The sequence below is a fragment of the Solanum dulcamara genome, chromosome 7 (genome assembly GCF_947179165.1).
Source record: "Solanum dulcamara chromosome 7, daSolDulc1.2, whole genome shotgun sequence".
NCBI classification, from domain to species: domain Eukaryota; kingdom Viridiplantae; phylum Streptophyta; class Magnoliopsida; order Solanales; family Solanaceae; genus Solanum; species Solanum dulcamara.
In genome coordinates, this window is record NC_077243.1 from 499,283 (window position 1) to 519,832 (window position 20,550).

At 34.0% G+C, this 20,550-nt stretch overlaps 2 protein-coding genes across 2 annotated transcripts; one reads left to right on the forward strand and one right to left on the reverse strand.

The window, feature by feature from the left end:
• Positions 1–5,639: 5,639 nt before the first annotated feature.
• On the forward strand, positions 5,640–12,191 carry LOC129895354 (protein STRUBBELIG-RECEPTOR FAMILY 6-like). The gene is made up of 16 exons (XM_055971066.1): positions 5,640–5,892; positions 6,620–6,752; positions 6,894–6,965; positions 7,052–7,117; positions 7,209–7,280; positions 7,384–7,455; positions 7,773–7,844; positions 7,929–7,994; positions 8,107–8,166; positions 8,251–8,555; positions 9,392–9,678; positions 9,994–10,259; positions 10,735–10,867; positions 11,318–11,454; positions 11,563–11,719; positions 11,842–12,191. The coding sequence occupies exons 1-16, from the start codon at positions 5,808–5,810 to the stop codon at positions 11,986–11,988; spliced, it is 2,130 nt and encodes a 709-aa protein (XP_055827041.1). The 5' UTR covers positions 5,640–5,807; the 3' UTR covers positions 11,989–12,191.
• A 915-nt stretch (positions 12,192–13,106) lies between these two features.
• On the reverse strand, positions 13,107–20,332 carry LOC129895355 (26S proteasome regulatory subunit 7 homolog A). The gene is made up of 10 exons (XM_055971067.1): positions 20,181–20,332; positions 18,549–18,630; positions 18,230–18,321; positions 16,754–16,831; positions 16,262–16,323; positions 15,668–15,812; positions 15,337–15,555; positions 14,866–15,047; positions 14,221–14,396; positions 13,107–13,596 (listed from the first exon to the last, which is right to left on the reverse strand). The coding sequence occupies exons 1-10, from the start codon at positions 20,271–20,273 to the stop codon at positions 13,439–13,441; spliced, it is 1,287 nt and encodes a 428-aa protein (XP_055827042.1). The 5' UTR covers positions 20,274–20,332; the 3' UTR covers positions 13,107–13,438.
• Between the last annotated feature and the right edge of the window lie 218 nt (positions 20,333–20,550).

Below are 20,550 nucleotides of genomic sequence, written 5' to 3' on the forward strand. Positions count from 1 at the left end.
ATTGCATTCGATTGTCTTGCTTTTTATTATGTAAAATTGTCACCTATAAAAGACCTACCATATATTTGTTTTTAGAGAATAAAATAAAATATTACTAGTATTCGGAGTTGGTTGGATACATGACACCAGCTCCTATTCTGCTGTATTTATCAATGCGCGTTTCGGTGATATATATGCTTTTTCCATATGGGACCGACCATTATTAACGCAATTGACCGTCTCTTTATCTTATGATACCATATTTTCTTCTTTTAATTTTTTTGTTAGTAGACTGTAGTGTTCATAACCAGGAAAACAGAAAACATAAGTTAGAATTGGAATTAAAAAAATATAGAAACCACAAACAGAAAAACGTCATAATAGATAAGTTGTGGAACCAACAGAAAACAATATTTCTTCAAGTAATTTAATCTTTTTAGAATTTTTGAATGTTTGAATTAATTTTCTTCCATAATAGAATGAAACACTATTCTATAATATCAACAATAGCAATTGAAGAACAATGAACTCAACAAACAAAACATATCACACGACACTTGTTTTGTTTTGAAAAAATGTAGAAATGAGGAGAGAAATTAAAGTTTACAAATTTCATAATATGATATATTATGAGGCAATAGACCTCTGAATATACAAAATATGAAATAAAATTTGACCTAAAAAGGATTTCTAATTACTAAAAGTTCTGTTTGTTTTCCATTAGCAAATAATTTTTTGACAAAGCTAAGATAATGTTCATAGCAAATAGTGGACCTAAGCAAGACGAACATGACTAAAGCTTAATCACAACTAATTGGTCTTCCCATTTAATTTATACAACACTTTTAAAGATTTCGCTTTATGACAATATTAAATGTTTAACGTACAGCAAATTAAGAACAGTGGCTTATGCTTTAATCAATTAATGACACATAAAATAAGATAAAGAGACTAATTTTCTCATAATCTCCCCAATCTTAACGTTACGAAATTGATTTGATTGGTACGACATATGATTAAGTGAACAGAGAAGACAAGTAGAATTACTTATCAATTCATGTGTTTAAGTAAGAGACGGTAGTTAAATGGTCCCTTTTAGTTAACTGATTGCAGAGCAAATATCAAATCACATAATCAATTAAATGATTGTCCAAACGTGGTCTTAAGCTAATGGTACGACTGAAAATGATAATTCGAAAAATTCATGTTCCAACTAGAGAATACCGCGTGGCATATGTGTTTTACATTTAAACGCTTTTAACTCTTCTCATAATCATTCATTAATTACGATGGTGACTTCAAAGCTGACTTGTAGATCTAGCGGCTGAGTGGCTCCATTCCTCAAATTTGCTCATAGACTAAGCACCACTTAATACGTCGACATGCAATTATTCAGTACTTGTAAACTAACAATACTTGTCTAGTTTGAAAAATTAATGAATTATATATTTACCCATTTGTGTTCATTGTGTCCTTGCTATTAAACAATACTCCTCCATTCTATATTAAGTGAATTTATGAAGCAATGCACACATATTAAGAAAAATATTCAAGAATATAATTTGAACCATATTATTCACTAGTATTGTCTTTTGTAAAATCATAAATATAACTTTACAAGTAATATGATTTATCTCCTAGAAAATATAAAACTTCAATAAATGAAAGGGCAAATATGAAAAAAGTTTCTAACATCTATCTTGAACTTTGAACAATGAAAAATCCCTAAAAAATTCACTTAATATGGAATGAAGGGAGTATTTAATATCTAATATATTTTTCAAAGCATTAAATTTAATATTTTCATCAAAGGGTAAAAATATTAGTAATATTGCTCCTATTATTTATTGTTTTTTAAAATGTGTGTTAAATCAATAGAGAACAACTATTATTGAACGAAGGAGTAGTATTTTCGTCCATATTGCTACTTGTTTCTTGCATCATTTAGAAAGATATTCACTCAGTTAGCTATTCCATTTTATTTGTCCCATTTACTAAAAGTAAGTTAGTTGTTTCAAAATGCTTGATCTAAAAAAACTGATATATATATATAATTGATTTTATTTTTTTTAGTATTTTTCTTACTATTACTCTAATAAATATATATAGAGAGATTAATGTGGTGAAAACAAGAACTAGTAATAAATTAAAATTATAAAAGAATAAATATGAATAATTTAATCAGATTTAATTATTTTTTTTATTCAATATATTATTAAGATGTGCAAAATGTAAAAGTGACAAGTGGAAGAGAACGAAGAAAGTAGCCTCAAAATGAAAAAAGTTTGGGGTGTACGAGAGGGGTTGGTAATTGGTATGATATGTGAGTAATTTCGAGGTTTTGGTTAAAAAAAAGAGAGACCATTTCTTCAAAGAATCGGTATACCTAATTCTGATGTGAAAATGTGCTCATTTTACTACACAAATGGCCACATTTCATGGGAGACCTGAAAAACAAACAAACAAAAAGCCCCACCTCATGTTGCCTAAACTTGAAACTTACTTGAGAAAAACTTGCAACATATCCAACCCTCAAACATATATGTATTACATACATATGTCAAATTCAACAAGAATTATTAGTGAAAGAAACTTTGGTGCTTAGCAACGCAGACAGTGATTTGTTTGTTGGAAAACAAGCACATCAATGACATCAAACTGTTTTTTTTATTAATAAAATTGCCATTTCACCAAATTAGACAACATTTTTCAACGTTGAATGAATCACTAATTATCCAAATGAACACGTTTCGAAAACCAAGTATAGGAAGGAGTGGTTCTCTCGATAGAAATGATATATACTAGGGGCGCCTCACTTTATTAATCTTTACATATAATTTTATTACTCGTTTGAATTATTCTTCTTTATTTTCACCTATGTAAGCTACAGCTGTTTGAGATCACCATACATAATTAGAATGCATAGTCAACTACAGAGAGTTGAGAAAGTTCACAAAGTATGGCATATCATACAAATTTTCAAAAAAAATAAAATGTCGTGAAAAACATTTCCTATTTGTTTTATCAATATGAGTAGCATGTTTTGATTTGACAAAAGAAAGATAAGTGTCAAAAATACACTTGAACTGTCACACTTTTTTGAGTTTCATATCTAAATTATTGAGAATAAGTTTATACCTAAACTATTACTTATTTGTTTGGAAAACGCACCTCTCTATTTTATTACACTTTCATTATGGTATATGTACTACACTCTCTCTTTTATTTTAAATTTTTTTTCATATCAGTGTTACATGGAAAAAAATTAAAGAAATTATTAGTATTAGTTAAAATTAAATATTAAAGTATTACTATCAAAAAAAAAATTATAAAATAAAATATAAAATATTTTTCTTACTCACTCCACCACTTCCTCTCACCGTACCCCCACCCACCCACCCACACCCCAAATTTTTAGTTTATTTTTTATTTTCTTTGTAAAATTTTTAAAAGAAACTACTTCCCCCCTCCCTCCTTCATATAATAATTTAGATATTGTTTTAATTTTTTAAAAGAAATAATTCTATCCCACCCACCTAATCCTTCACTTTTAATTTTTTTCACGTTTTGTGTTTTATATATATATGTTTTATTTGCCGCAAGACTTTTTTTTATTTTTGTTATATTCGATATGCAAGTAGAAAAAAAAATTCTAAAAATATATGTACATATCTAACACAAAATGAGAAAAAGGTAAAAAAATAAATTTGAAGCAGAGGGTTAGATGGGGTGGGTAAAAATTTACTTTTTTAAAAAAATAAAAATAATAACAATAAATAAGAACAATTTTTTTAGAAAAGAGTGGGAAGGAGGTGAAGTCAGAATTTTTAAAAAAATTTTTATAAAAAAAATTTTAAAAAATATAAGGGCGGAGGATTGTCGGGGTAGGGGTGGGGGATAGGGTGGATGGGGTTAGGGGGAGGTGGTAGAGTTGATTGAGAAAAATATTTTAAATTTTTATTTTTTAAAATTAATTAAAAAATTATTTCTCTTTTTGGATAGTAATACTTTGATTTTTAACTTTTAATTAATATTAAAATTTTATTTTATTTTGTTAAGGTGAAATATTTTATTCATGTTCAATGCCCTATGACAAGATTTTTTCAAATAAAAAAGAGAGTGTATTACACATCACTGAAATGTGTTTTTCAAACTAATAAATGATAGTTTATATATAAATTCATATTCACAATAATTTAGGTATGAAATTCGAAAAGAAAATGATAGTTTATATAAATTTTTGACATTTATCTCAAAAAAAATGATTAAGCCAGAAAAAGAAAATTCGACCATTTCTTCAACATTAGATTAAATGGATTAATTCTCCAGTTTTAGGAAAACTAATATATATAAGTTCAAAATTTAATTTTTACATACCTACATTTATGCCATGTCACCTTGACGGATGTAGTCTAATTTGTCTAGTTACTTTATTGTTATCGTAGATAAAATTTAGTTATTTCAACAAAATAAAAATAATTTGGTTCTTTTTTACTGCAAAAATAAAGAAAGATTTAGTGACGTTACACTATTACAAAGTAAACTTATTTTAATGTGAAACAAGATAATGAGGCTATTTGGATTGACTTATAAACTGCTTATAAACTATTTTCAGCTTTTTTGAGTGTTTAACTGATTAATTTAAAGTCATTTTATGGTTAAAATAAATCTCAATAAATAGTTGAATTTATTTGGATGAACTTATTTTTAATTTATGAATTGTTTAAAAATAAATTAATTCAAACAGATTAAATGTTATATGATTGATGAGATTGAGCGATGATACGTTAGAAAAATGAGGTGAATGTCGAGTTGGTCAATGCTCACAAGAGATGATTACAGACAAATCCGTCACTTTTAGCGGATTGCCCGTGACTTGCTCTCCTTTTTTGTTTCTTTTTTCACTCCGTCGTACTACGACTCCATCTATCCATAAATTTCTTACTATATACATTTAACGTTGTTAAAGAAACCCAATTGTTCAACGGTACAATAGATTTTTATGATTGGATCCTTTTTTAAATTTTGTATGAAAATTTTAGTACACTGAACTATCTTTTTTACTCTTTGTTACTACTTCAATAAAATATTTAATGGAAAGTTAGAGATGCCCACTTTATGAAGCAATCATTTCTGTTTGTCTAAAGGAAATCTGACTCTCCTCTTAAATAATAAATAGTAGAAGCCATAAAACTACGATCTAATGCAATTTCCTTCAAATACAAAATTGATTTGTACGTACTAATTTTTAAAATTATTTATTTGTAAGAGAACCAAACTCATCAAATGTCTTGTATTTTATAATTGTGGGTCCAGAGTAGCTTGCTTACAACGTATTTTAATTTATTTAGATGATAAAAATATCTAGTGATAATAATCAGAAATTGAAAAATAATTACTCCTACTAGTAATTTATTTTTGTATCCGGAAAAAACAATTATGGAGTAGTGTTTGGCTAGCTGCTTTTGCAAATATATGTCAATGTAGGTCTGTAGCTGTATACAGAAATAAATTCCTTTTATACTTTTGTTTGGCTTTGGATTCTTTCAGCAGATCGTGCCTGCCAGCTTTTCCTTGAAATGGCTTATACGACCTCTCCCTACCCAACCACCTCATCTTTTTTTTTTTCTTACTTATATATTCCTTAATTTCTTTTTTAATAATATAAAATACACTTCCCAATATTATAAAGGAAATTACTCGAAATAAAATAGGAAAGTTCTGACAAAGCCTTTCTGTTCCCGAGCTGAAGCTTGGGGTTTTGTGTTGTGGTGGTGAAGGAAAACTCCGGTGACTGTGACTGAGGAGGAGAAAACGACGCCGTAAAGATGAGATTGTTGCTACTGCCGCTAATCTTCGGCATTTTGCTTTATTGTGCTAACTATGCCACAGCCGACACAGATCCAAATGACGGTCAGCTATTATGTTTAATCATTCTCATTTATTGTTTCTATCTCTTTGTCTATATGCTTACTGATCACTTGATGCATCATTAATGGAGGTTGATTCATTTGGAAAGCCAGTGAGTAACAATCTAGCTCAGAATGAACTCAGCAACCGTCGCTAATTTTGTCGTTATTTTCCTTACCTGGATAGTATATTGTCTTATATATGTAAAAAGCGAAAAGTTGTTTTTGATCAAGGCATGAATCAATTAGAGGGAGCTCAAGTGTTATGTATGCATTGGCCTTGTCGGTGGACTTTTAGAATTGTTGAATCTTTGAATTATTACTTCCATTCATTCTGGGAGCAGACATATTGAAACTGCGTCCGACATTTTGACTGAGTTACTAATTTCAGTCAAGTTGCTCCAGTAAATTTTCGTTTTTCTTCTTTCTGTTGCTTGGAACGGACAGGATAGTGGGGGTGGGAAGCCAAAAACAAAACAAGTGAGGTTAAAAACGATCAAGGACATTATTACTTAAAAGACTGTTCTCCCAGTCTCGATCACCGCACATGTTGCATTTCGCGATGCTTATTGATGTCTTGTAGATACACCACTCGTTAACAGTTTGTCCACCGTTTGATTTCTTTTCAAGCTATTATTAATGAAAATATACAATTTCATTTGAACGTTATAAGAATATGTTGACTGGTAAGTATGCCAAGCTGATTTTTCTGGTGACACTTTGATTTTCAGCTTCTGCTCTGAGAGTTCTGTTTAGCAGCCTAAATTCACCTGGACAGCTAACAAAATGGAATGCCAATGGTGGTGATCCTTGTGGAGAGTCCTGGACAGGCATTACTTGCTCGGGCAATAGAGTTACTGAAATGTGAGTTCCTATCTTCCTTATTGTTATAGGTGATTATTTTTGATGTTTTCCTTCTTTATCTTCTTCAGCATGTTGTTTCAATTCTTGGAATTGTTGACTTGGTGATTTCTGTTGTTTGCTTCCTTTTTCATTTTCCTCCAGCAAGTTATCAGGTCTTGGCCTCTCTGGTTCACTGGGCTATCAATTAGCAAGTCTTACATCTGTGACTAATTTGTAAGATAAATGGCCTTCAATAATGTCCTCATACATGTTTCTTCGATATATATGTCTCAAATTCTTATTCACTTCTAATTTTGCAGTGACATAAGTAATAACAATTTGGGAAGCCAGTTACCTTATCAGCTTCCTCCAAATTTGCAAAGATTGTATGTCTCATAGATTGTATATTACTATATTTTCATCATTCCAGATTCTATTTTTCCACCAATCTTTCTTAAACCTTGCCTTGCAATGCAGAAACCTTGCTGCTAATGGTTTTAATGGTGCCCTTCCATATTCCGTTTCACAGATGACTTCCCTCCGATACTTGTATGTAAAATCTTTGAATTTGACTGCAATTTTCTTTCCAGCAGTAAGCTTTTGGTTTAAGGTTAAGCTTTTCAATGACTGGAATATTTGTATCTGGCTGTAGAAATGTCAGTCATAATCAAATTCAAGGACAAGTGACTGTATCATTCGACTCTCTGTCTTCTCTCAATACATTGTAAGGCCTATCTTCCTCTCATGCCATTTCTTAAGTGTTTTAATATCACCAAGTTGTGGTCATATATGAGGTGTTGTAGATAAAACATGCCATTCGCACTTCATTGATATACACTTTTCTTCTCCCAGCTGAGTTGTTGCTTTGGAAAAGAAAGTCATTATCATGAAAAACAGTATCTGATCTTTGTTGCAATCTGTAAACTTATGTGGTTGTCTAAACATTTCGAGATATTCTTAAGCCAAGTCTTGGAAACCTGAAATGACTAGCTAATCGTTCTCTGTCTCGTAGTTTTTAATTGATTAATCTTTATGCCTCAGGGATTTCTCATTCAATGCTATGACGGGTGATCTTCCTCAAAGCTTCAAGGCACTGAGTAGTATGAACAAAATGTGAGATAATAAATTTTTTGCTTCGTCCTTGTAGACAATTGGTTGAGTCCTTCAGTGGTTAAGTTTACATGTTGAAGTATGCAGGTATTTGCAGAACAACCAGTTTACAGGAACTATTGATGTCTTAGCCAATCTTCCTCTGGACGATTTGTGAGTTTTCAGTCTATGCTTATTTTAAGATATCATCCCTGATTTTTATCTCATCTATAGAGTCTCGATTGAAAGCATGGTTACAAGTCATGTGTATTCCTTTATGCTTTAGGAATGTTGAGAACAACCGTTTTAATGGCTGGGTTCCTGATCACTTGAAAGGGATCACGAAGTAAGTATATCATGGTAGCGTAATGGTTCTTGAAATTTATGTCTACTTTGAATTTATTCAGGGTTTGTGGCTCTCCTGTAACAGATCAAATGGTAACTCATGGAACTCGGGACCTGCACCCCCTCCTCCACTTGGCACACCCCCTGCAAGCAGGCCGCACCACAAATCTGGAGGCAATAATAGCCCTTCTGATGGTGGAAACAGTGGTGATGGTGGTGGTAAATCGGGGATAGGGGGTGGAGCCATTGCAGGCATAGTGATATCTGTTCTAGTTGTTGGGGCAATTGTGGCTTTCTTTGTTATCAAGAAGAGGTCGAAACGTTCATCGACAGACATCGAGAAACATGATAATCAGCCATTTGCTCCTCTTGCTCCCCAGGAAGTACATGGTATTTCTTTTCATAATTGCTTGGTTTTGTCAGTTAAGATGTCTATTAGACCCTTTCATGATCTCTGTAATTGTTAATTAATTGTGGAACATATCAATCAACCATATTATCATCAACCTCATTCCTGTATCCTGCTTAAAAAGGTGTAAAATAGACCTGCTGCATAAAATGGAAATTTTCTGAAAGAGAATGTGGATAATCAATCTTAACCTTTGTGCTTAATAACTGCCTGTGGTGTATGACTAATAGTGGATCAGCACGTTGCCAGCTACGGTCTTCGATATAAAAGAAAAACACCGAAGTAGGAACAAACTTTACATCGAAATATAAAACTGCAAAGGCTGATAGGTCCTATCTTCCATGGAAACAAAACTTCTTACTTACTGAAAAGTTCCAAGAGCTTGATTGTAGAAATGTAACTGATGTTTAGACTCTGTATTGCCTGTTGAAGCTGACAGTGGGATAAAGAAAACTTCAGCTTTATGATCTCTTTCAGTGGTCCTATGCTTGTTATTAGTCAGCTCCCCTTTGATGGTTTGCCTTCCTATGAAACTACTTCTCCCCTTGCTATAAGTCAAAATGCAACTTTCAGCAAAGTGAGTTTCTTCCATTCTAAACCATTTGTGCTCACCACCAAATTCACCTCTTAGCAAATCCTAGTTCTTTGATTTTCTCAACCTCATCAGTCGTGGTTCATAGTTATGCCTTTTAAGGCTCATCTCTCTTCCATATCTCATTAATCCGAACCTGATTATGCATTTGCCTGTTTGTAACCTTCAGTCGCGTGCTTCCTTTTCTGTCTGGATTTTCTGTTCATTGGCCTTTTTTTACTGCAGAGTTGAAAACTAATCAAGCTTCCTCTGAGCCAATTGTGAAAGCATTTGAAGCTCCTGCGGTAGTAAATCTAAGACCTCCACCTATTGAACGCCACAAGTCATTTGACGAAGATGACATAGCAGCAAAACCAATTGTCCCATCCAAGAAAGTTAATACAGCTAAAATTGATGCAAGACAATATTCAATCGCAGACCTACAGATGGCGACAGATAGCTTCAATATTGATAACCTTATTGGCGAGGGATCATTTGGGCGCGTTTATAGGGCTCAGTTCGATGATGGAAAGGTATGGTTTCTCTCTTATGACCGACTGACTATCTACGTAAAGAAAATGGTTCTCTCTGATTGAATAGGGAATTCATATCATGAATTTATTATGTGCTGCTAATGAATGTTTAAGCAAAGATAGTTGAAATGACAGATAAATTTTCAATATGAAAAATTACCTATCTAAAGAAAATGAAAGAAAGAAGTTGGATCATAAAAAATTAGTCGAAAAATTATGTTAGTTCAAAACTTTCGGTTTGAAGCTACTATCATCGATTCCTGTGTAACTGAACCATCCTCGTAAGTTCCTTTCTAATTTTTGAAATTCCATTAGGTTCTTGCAGTCAAGAAAATCAACTCTTCTGCACTCCAGAATCCTGAAGATTTTCTCGATATTGTTTCTGAGATATCACGGTTGCACCATCCAAATGTAACTGAGCTGGTTGGATATTGTTCAGAGCATGGGCAGCATCTGCTAGTTTATGAATTCCACAAAAATGGTTCTCTGCATGATTTCCTGCATCTGTCAGATGAGGAAAGCAAGCCACTAACATGGAATAGCAGAGTTAAGATTGCACTAGGCACAGCAAGAGCACTAGAGTGAGTTTTCATGATCTACAGAGATATTTGATGCCATTTTATAATGTTCACAGAACTCTAAACAAGGTTTTATATTTTCATTGTCCCATTGGTTGAAATGCTAGTCTCTATCATGTATCTTCTGGTATGTGTAGTCAATAATGAAGTGTTTTTTCCTGTGGGAAGGGGGGAGGGGGTGATAGAAAAGACCAGCTAATAAAGCTTATGGAATAGTTATTTTCTTTCTGAAAGGGAGGTGGAAAGTTATATGTTGTGAACGCCAATACGTAAGCACTCAGTAATTAGAACACAGCTATTGATGTTCTTGAACATTGATGATCAGTTACATGCTAGAAGATGATTCATTATCTGAACATTAAAAGAATAGAATATATGTTGCCAGCCATTGTTTATCCACCATGTTTAATATACTGATCTTTCCATCTTCTTCTTCTCAAGTTTCTCGACTAGTAGCTAAAATAAGCATCCTTTGCAGGTATCTGCATGAAGTTTGTTCACCATCTTTGGTTCACAAGAATATCAAGTCTGCAAATATTTTACTTGATGCAGAACTCAATCCTCATCTATCAGACTGTGGATTGGCAAGTCTTATTGCTGATGCAGATCAGGTAGCTATAGCTCCTAGCTTTAGGATTCCTTTGCCAAGTATCTTTTGTTGGATGATGCTATATCTTCTAATGTAAGAATGTGGGTTCTGATTGACTAATGCATATGCATAAGGGTGCTCATGCACATGCCTATATGCCTGTACTTGCATCCTCTTTGCCTATTTATCTGTCCTTGGAGAAAAGAAACCAGAACTTCGATTCAGATCTTCGATATAAGTCATCCACAGTATCATATCTATAGAAGGCGTGTACTCTTTACCATGTACCATTGAATATCAAAAAAAAGAATTTTGTTACCATGTTAAAAATAAGATTGACTCAAGCTGAGAAGTATCTATTATCTACTAGTCTTTCACAGGTGTCTTATTTCCTCCTTTTCAGCTGGTATAGATTTTCATCATAAAGCCAGTTTCCTGATATATTCACCTGACTATCAAACTCTTCTCGCAGGCATTGAACCATAATACAGGATCAGGATATGGTGCCCCTGAAGTTGCTATGTCTGGACAGTGTACCATAAAAAGTGACGTGTACAGCTTTGGAGTGGTTATGTTGGAACTTCTTACCGGACGAAAACCTTTTGATAGGTAATGTTATTTAGCATCCCATGACATTATGTAAGTTTCTTAAAGAAACAGTACAAATTTGAAGCTTCCAAAAAAATTCTGATGATATTACCTGTTCTCTTAATGCAGCACAAGAACAAGATCTGAACAATCTCTAGTTAGATGGGCAACACCTCAGCTGCATGATATTGATGCCCTAGCTAAAATGGTTGATCCAGCACTCGAGGGGCTCTATCCTGTTAAATCTCTATCACGCTTTGCTGATGTAATAGCTCTCTGTGTACAGGTAATATTTCGAACTGGAAGTGAATGAGCTTTCATAAAACTGCTACTTAGTTTTCAGTAATCTAGTTCCTTAAATCACTCAACACTATCTCAACGAACCTCTTTTTTTTTTCTCTGTGGCAGCCTGAGCCCGAGTTCAGGCCACCTATGTCAGAAGTGGTTCAAGCATTAGTTCGGCTTGTGCAACGAGCAAACATGAGCAAGAGGACATTTGGTGTCGATCAGGGTACTTCAAGGGGTGAAACAGATGGCCCGGACTATGAACCTTAGTTTCCATCTGATATTGAGTACTCAACATGTTGCATATTCTAACACACGATGGAGGTGTCTTTTTTTCTATTCGTCATGTTCATGAGGAATGACGTCTCGAGCCTGTTATTTTGCAGACTTGGAGTGCATTGTACCAATACGAGATGCTAAAATCTGTTCATAGTTCATAATTTATTTTCACTTCTTTCCCTCTTTTATCTGAATTTTTTCCATCTTCTAATTTGTTCTTACAGCGGGATTAAAGAAATAATATTATTTCATATTTTCATCATCTCACATACAAAGTCCAAACTATCATCTGAAAAGGAGAACAAGCATATACTAGTGCTATATTCCAACAATTTTCTTTTTATTAGTTGACGTGACATCGCAACCGATAGCATTCAGTATTGTTTGTTCGACATAATCGAACAAATCATCACCTTATCTTCCTTAGTCCCTTACCAACTAGCTAACTATCAATTGATCACGCCTAACATGGTCCCACTTACGGATTTCCATCAAAATGTTCTTGCCAAGCTTATAATGAGATCTTAAGAAAAGTACAAGGACGGACGGTGGAGACTCCACTTAATTTGTCAGAATCCACTCAATGATGCCTTTCACTTGCTGCTGGTTGTGGGGGCGAAGGGTAACCCCAATTTTAGGTTGATAAAGGATCTGAAGATGATATGTCCTTGTTTGTCATGACCAGGGGAAATAGTGTTTATATGGTATCATTTGATCCTGTTAAAGTAAAATGGAAATAATGCCATTAAATAATTGTCAAATAAGATAAATGTGGCATCTTTTTTGGAAAGGACTAGAAAGGAAAAAATGTGTCACGTAAATTGAGACATGTTGTCAATAAAACAAGGACATGCAAATAGATACGACTGATTTGTGTATTGAGGTTTCGTTTATTTGGATTTACCACGATACCAACAAAATCTCCTTAAATTTTACAATCGACCACCTAAGTATGTTATATGATTATCACTGTATAAGAATCATTCAGAATTTGAGTCCACCTTCATACTTTTGCTAGATATCCATTATACTTGAGGTTTAATCCTTTATATAAAATGTTCAAGTGTTTGATTGAAAACAAAAAAAAGAAAATCATTGAACACATGACATCAGGAAGCATGTGCAGAACAAAAAACAAACGTATCTTTTGAAGATGTGTAACAGTGGGCAATCAAAACAAAATATAGCACATTACAAAGCCTTGAATAGAAGTGGAACTTAAGAAGCTGAAACAGAGAAAATTATCAGAGAAATAGTGTCCAGTTTTGGTACCGACAACAAATCACCAAAGATGTTGCAATGCACAAGCCACATCGGATCCTGCATCTTCCAGGCAGTAAACACAACAACAGCCAGAGGTTTATATATTTCATGATCAAATGAAAGCTCCTTGTTCCTGTCAACGCCCTTTGTCCCCTTCAAGAGCCAAAAAGAGGCCCAATCAATTGTAGACCATGTACTTCGGTGTTGCACTGAACTTCTGATACCCTTTGATGACCTTATTGACAGCATCTAAAAAGTCTTTCTCCGTGACAGTTTTCCTCCTCGCTCGAATAGCATACATTCCAGCCTCCGTGCACACACTTCTAATATCAGCTCCTGGAACAAAAAGAACCAATAGAATGTTACGGTTCCTCTTCGTCTCTGCTTATATATTATCTACCATATATTTCCCCTTTGATGCTGCCGCGACTTCAGTTTAAGTGCATCAATAGCTCACAGAGATCTTATTCGGTATGTCCCTAGCACTGTGCCTACCATGGTAATTAATCTAAGCTCTCCTATAGCATTAAAGCTATTCAAGCCTCCAACAGAAGTACAAACAAACATGACATATCAAAAACAATAATTAATTTCCCTAAGAACAATTAGAGAATCAGATTCACAAGGTATCAAGAAAGATGGCAGCCTGAGACGGATTACATATGATCAGGGTTGATAATGACAAAAGTTATAGGACCTTGTTTACATAGAACTACTAAGAGAAACGATTTCCTGTAATTTTCTGACAAACCCTAAAATGGAAAGGTGGCACTTAAATGATTTCCTAGTCTTCATTAGTATGACAGTACAAATATCTGATTTAATAGAATAGTCTTTACACAATCTAAATACGAAAAATACATGTTACAATCAGCCAGACACAGTTAATGCCCATATGTCAGCTGTATTATTGTTTATTTTATAATGTCTGACATGCTAACCATGTTTATGAGAGATTACCTGTAGAGTTAGGACAGAGTCGGGCCAAGAGTTCAAACCGAATATCCCGTTCGCAGTTCATTGTTCGTGTGTGAATCTTAAATATCTGTGTTCTACTCTCCAAATCAGGCAGGCCAAATTCAACTTTTCGATCCAATCGTCCAGGACGTAATAAAGCTGGATCAAGTGTATCAGGTCTGTAAACAGTAGGATGGAGTTATAACTTGAGCAAGATGATAACAAGCTGTGAGCAGCATTTTACGCTACCAAGCATGAATATATGGTTGAAGACACCATGACATTCCCGACCATAGACCATCATATTAAAAGATGAAAAGTTCAGACCACCAAGGGAGCACTAAAAAAGGAAGAACCTTCAAGAGTATCAATAAATTAAAAAAAATCAGGCCCACAAGGGACTTCATGTAGTTAATCCCAAGGTGGCTTTTTAGTAGCAAATATATAGGAAGTCAACTTGAAACATGCACAAAAGAGCCACTCACGTCTCTGTGCAACACTTATTGACCAATAGCTCCAAATTTTAATCACCAAAGCGTGAAATAGCATAAGCAACTGAACAAGAAAAAGTAAATGTGTACACTGTTGGAGGAAAAAACAATTGCAACATATACACAAATTATTATCGCAACATATAGGCAAGCTAACCTATTGGTTGCCATGAGAACTTTAATATTCCCTCGAGCATCAAAACCATCAAGCTGGTTCACAATTTCAAGCATGGTTCGTTGAACTTCATTGTCTCCCCCGACTCCATCATCAAATCGTGCACCTCCAATGGCATCTACTTCGTCGAAAAACACAATGCAGGCCTTCTTGGAGCGTGCCATCTGTCATATCAAAGCTCTAGTCAAGAATCAATGCTAAAGTTGAACCTTGCATCCGAGTTCAACAATTAGAGTGTATTATCTCACAGTGGGGCTTTGGTTCAATAGTAAGGTGAGGTTGTTGCACCTCAGGAGTTTGAACCCTGTAACAGACACGAAGTCTGGTATTCAAGTGGGAACATGGTAGAGGTGCAGGTCAATATTCTCCTGAGTTTTCCACCAGTAGACCAATTGGAGTTGAGGGGATTCCTGGGTTATCCAAAATAAAATTAATTAAAAGAGTGTTCCTAACCTGGAACAGTTCGCGAACCATTCTAGCTCCCTCACCAACATATTTCTGAACAAGCTCACTACCAATAACGCGAATGAAGCATGCATCCGTACGATTTGCAACAGCTCTGGCAAGCAATGTTTTCCCAGTACCAGGAGGACCATAACAGAGAACGCCCTTAGGGGGATCAATTCCAAGTTTGACAAATTTTTCAGGGTGAAGCATGGGAAGTTCAACAACCTGTTCTTAATTGAGCAAGAGAAGGAGCACAAACCAATTAGTCAAACGTCAATCAAAGGGGAAAAGGGAAAATATGAAATTACACAACAGAAGAATAAACACTCATCATCACCTCCCGCATCTTCTCAATTTGCTCCTTACATCCTCCAACATCATTATATGTAACATCAGGTTTTTCCTCGACAGTCATCATTGTGACACTTGGATCAATTTTGGGGGGCAACGGAATCTGAATTTGATATTTATTCCTATCAACACTGTAGCATTAACAAAAATAGTCAAGCTAAGAGTCGACAAACTTTTAAAAGAACAGAAGACTCAAAGTCCATTTAATAATCTTACAGATGTTCCACCTAAAAGTGAAATTATATCTACACTAGGCATCTTTAGCAGGAAAAAAAGGTAAGCTATTTGGATCCATTCCACAAACTAATAATTTTGCAAGATGTGCACCAATCAAGTTTCATAATCAGCAATAAGCAACAGTTGACTTCTAATAGAGAATGTGGATCCACCAATTAAAAAGATAAAACGCTTGCTAAGCCAACAGAGATAAGTGTTGCTTTCTTTTACCATCTTCAGAAAAAAGTTATTAACAACCAGCTAAAGCAAATCAACACTTTTTTGGGGGGCAAACCACAGCAAAACATCAAACCATGCTACAAGATCCTGAGACAGAACAAGAAGAAGTAGAAGAAGAATCTACCCGACTCTCATGCCTTCTTCTATATCAGTAGGTGAAACTTTATCACCTAATCCAACAACAAACTGCAGGTACGAAAGAAGCATATAGTCAAACCAGGTGACCTTAATCCATTGCAAAATAAATCCAACCAACGGTACTGCAACAGTTTTCACATGAAAATACATCATTTACCCGAGAAAACTAAAGCAATCTAAAGAGTACAAATCCTCAGGCTAAAGACAGAAACATAGGAAGATATTCTGTTAATTAATCAGTTCTCAGAAGAAAAGGAAAATGACTGATGGATCTCCAAATCAAGACGAGTCCAACTTAATACTTATGCCTTGCTGCTAACCACAATATGCTACTTATTACTGCTTAAGCACATACCTTCAGGATCAGTTTGTGGAGACTTACAAGACAAATTGCTTCGAAACACTCACACAACTTGAATTACTGTCAAAAATGAAATTAATACAACCAATACAATATGCGAAGGACAGGATAACATACCTTAGCAATTTGCTTGACATTTATTACATATTTTGCATCTTCAGTATTGGGGCTAATTATCTTTGTACACCTAGCCACCTGCTCCAAAGATAAGTTACAGCGTCAAAGCATCTGACTAGCAAAGACTTAGAGCATGTTTGGAAAGCCACAATGTAATTGAGATTTGGTGTAATTGGGTGTAATTACACTCTTTGGCATGTTTGGTAGACCAAGTAATTACTTGGTAAGAGAAGAATTGAGCATAATTGAAGGGGAGTAATTACACTCTTCAATTCTCAAGGAAGGGTAAAGAATTGGTGTAATTACATCACGTAATTACATGAAACTTTTTTTAAAATTCTTCTTTTATTTATATTTATATTTTTCATTTTAATTTATTTTTTATTTCTACTATTTTTTTAAAAAATATTATTCTAATATTTTCTAATTATATATTTTTTATTTATATTTCATTTCATTCTCATTCTCATTTTCATTCTCATTCTCATTCTCATTCTCATTCTCATTCTCATTCTCATTCTCATTCTCAACCTTTACTTTTTCATTCCATGCAATTTTTCATATTATTTATTTATTTATTATTCTATTTCTTTTTCATAACACTTTGAACTTCTTGTACTTCTTAGCAGTATCTAACATCTTTTTATGCTTCTATTAAGCCGAACGTCTCTCGGAAATAGCCGTCCTACCTTGGTAGGAGTAAGGTCTGCGTACACTTTACCCTCCCCAGACCCCACGTTGTGGGATTCCACTGGGTTGTTGTTGTTGTTGTTATTCTATTTCTTTTTAAAAATAATTTTGTTAGTATTCTAATTTTTAAAATCATATTTATGTACGTTGTGTTAAAATTTGATATAAGAGCATTATGTTAAATTTTTTGTTTTGAATTTAGGATGAATGTCATATTTTCAATTTCATTTGTTTTAGTACTATTGACTTGATATTTCAAGTTGCAAAACATTTATTTTTTAGTTAAACTTGATAGATTATTTTTTTTGTCAAATATTTTAATAATTTTATGACATTATATTTGTAATATTAACATTTTTGTCAAACATACATTTCATGATGTTCATAAAAATCTTATACTTTTCGTTTATTTGATTAAATTATTTAAAATATACTAATTTAAAAAATATAAATAAATTAATTTTTTATAATATTAGTTAAGAACATATGTTTATTAATTAATATTCAATTTAATATCATTTATAAATATCCTTATTTGTCTAATATAAATTTTAAATTTTAAAAATTAACTTTTATTTTTAAAATTTAATATAACCTTGTAATTACACTTGTGCAACCAAACAGAACAATTGTAATTACACTGGAATTACACTGTGTCAAACAAACAGGTCATCGTAATTACTAGGTTAGTAATTACTACCCTAGTAATTACACCAATTCCAATTACCAGGTGGCTTTCCAAACAGACTCTTAGTCAACTTTCATTTCCAAAAAAAAAAAAAAAACCTGAAGAGGTTGCTCCTCCTGCATCATCTGTTTATCTGAAACTAGATCCCACTGACTTGGTGCAGCCAACCCAGTGTCAGATTCCTTAATACCTGCATGATTGGCAAGACAGTAAGTTGAAAACACATCTACAGATTTTAACAGAAGCAAATCAATTCCCAGGATTAAGGGACAAGAAAAGCTTTCTTATTCTATTCCTCCTTTCTAGACCCCCAGAAAAACAAAGACCACAATGTGCGGCAAATGAACAGTAGGTTGCATTTAGAGATACCATTAGTTCAACATCAGAGACAAAAAGCAAAGACATACAAATACTTACCACACAAATCATTTATCTTTTTTGCCATTTCCTTGATTTCCTTCTCAACTTTCTTTATGCTTGTGGAATAAGGCCCCAAACCCTGCAAATATCATTTCAATAATTTAATTAAAAAATGAATTTACTAAAATGAAGAGAAACTAAGTCACATATACTTTCAAAATGAAAGGAGGGGGTTCTAGAGAAAAGGAACCAAACTATAAATTTCACAAGTAAAAAATAGCATACTCTTCTTTCTTCGAACTCAGTGTACATATAATGTGGTATGTGCCTGTGGTTGTACTCGCACACCACAAGTACACATAGAAATGAGATCAAACACTCCTTACATGAATAGAACTAATGCAATGTCTATCCAAATGAATGATATTTTAGCGCCAAGAACTATACACCCCTATCACCTGATCACGCCATATTTTTGTGAAGAAATCTCCAAACTGTAAGAAGGTTTACTTCAGGTTAGATGTCTATGGCTTACGAACTTGTCAGAGTAAGTTCCACTTTCCATTCTATCAGAGTGGATATTAATTAAGTTCCCCACCTCTGTAATGTTTCAAGTGGAGCAAGGTTTCATGATGCTGATGATTGTCCACTAAACTTTGATTGCATAGAGGAGCTAAACGAATCGTATGAGAGAAAGAAACCATGGAAAGAAAAGAAGTTAGGGGTAACAGAAAAGGTCAGTTCAGACTTAAAGGGTGTTACTTGCTAAAAGCAGAAGCACTTTGTACAGTCTAATGTTGTAGCAGGGCATCCATCTTTCAAAACATAAGAATGAGAAAGCATTCGACACGGCAGATCAAAAGCAGGTTCTTCATCTACTTATGCTGATAGTAATTCACTCTTTGATCCATTTCTTAATGAAGCTGGAAAATTTTGTCACTTCAGTTACTTATATTTCAAGTACAATCTCATGAATTATCTGCTAAAGCCTATATCAAGGAGGGTCAGCACGTCCGGAAGTAACTGCACGGTCATGTTGTTGTATGGTTGCTTTCAAGCTGGTGAGAAAATATTGGGCCCTGGACGTTGCTCATTTCTTTTTATATGGTCTGGCCTTCCACCTAACCTTGGAAGTCGAAAATTCCATCATCAGTACTTGACCAATTTCCAGACCTGACCCTTGAGGACAAGGGTCATTTCAATGGGGTATTGATACACAACAGTACATATCGCACCTTCCCCCGACATTAATTAAAATAAAGAAAAAGAAAACCATACATATCTCAACTGAAGCTTAAATGTAGCACATGTAACGTTACTTGCAATTTAGCTACAGTAGTCGGAGTTTCAAGTTAATTAGGCCATAGGAGCGGTTTCAAACTAGTAGCAGGTACGATTAGATGCTACATAACCATATCACATCAATAAAACTCATTCTTTGGATGCAATTTAGTTTTCTCAGCTCATCACTTAGCCGATAGCCTAGTCACTACCAAATTCTCATTGTTTTAGTGCTTCGTGTGAGTCCTTTAGCATTTTTTTCATCATCGCGATATCGTTGCAACAGTAGGTATCCAAAGATTAACTATAATTAGAAAGAAGGCACACACCGCGAAAGATTTCAATAGCATTAAGAGCAAGAATATAAAGATACGAAACATTAGGCTTTATATAGAGGAAGAAGAGTACATAAGTCTTGAGTAGAGCAATATCATCTTCATCAAGAGGTCTAGGATTCTTCTCGTCCTTAATCTCATCCTCCACATCTGCTGCGGGTGCCATTTCCTTCAGATTGGAAGAAGCAAAAGTCTCTTTAGTTTTCTTGAGTAACAAGCAGAGAAAGGGAATGAGAGCAGACTCTTTATATATAGGGCTTTCTATCCACGTGATCGGTGGGGCGAGTTTAGTTTACCGACCCATTACGGCCTATAAGGCCCAATTCTCGCGGTAAATTCCAATGGGCTCACAATTTTTAAGCCCACTCCGGTAATTAACAGTATGAACGAAAAAATTAAGAAAATATGTTCAGAAACTGTGCATTCGCTCAGTATTTGAAAAT

Coding starts and splice junctions, on each gene's coding strand:
- LOC129895355 (XM_055971067.1), bottom strand. CDS start 20,273: ATGGCACCCGCAGCAGATGTGGAGGATGAGATTAAGGACGAGAAGAAT. Junction 18,631..20,180: donor TTGCTCTACTCAAGACTTAT/GTACTCTTCTTC, acceptor TGATATTTGCAG/GGTTTGGGGCCTTATTCCAC. Junction 18,322..18,548: donor AAAGATAAATGATTTGTGTG/GTAAGTATTTGT, acceptor CCAATCATGCAG/GTATTAAGGAATCTGACACT.
- LOC129895354 (XM_055971066.1), top strand. CDS start 5,808: ATGAGATTGTTGCTACTGCCGCTAATCTTCGGCATTTTGCTTTATTGT. Junction 7,281..7,383: donor ATGACTTCCCTCCGATACTT/GTATGTAAAATC, acceptor ATCTGGCTGTAG/AAATGTCAGTCATAATCAAA. Junction 7,456..7,772: donor CTGTCTTCTCTCAATACATT/GTAAGGCCTATC, acceptor TTTATGCCTCAG/GGATTTCTCATTCAATGCTA.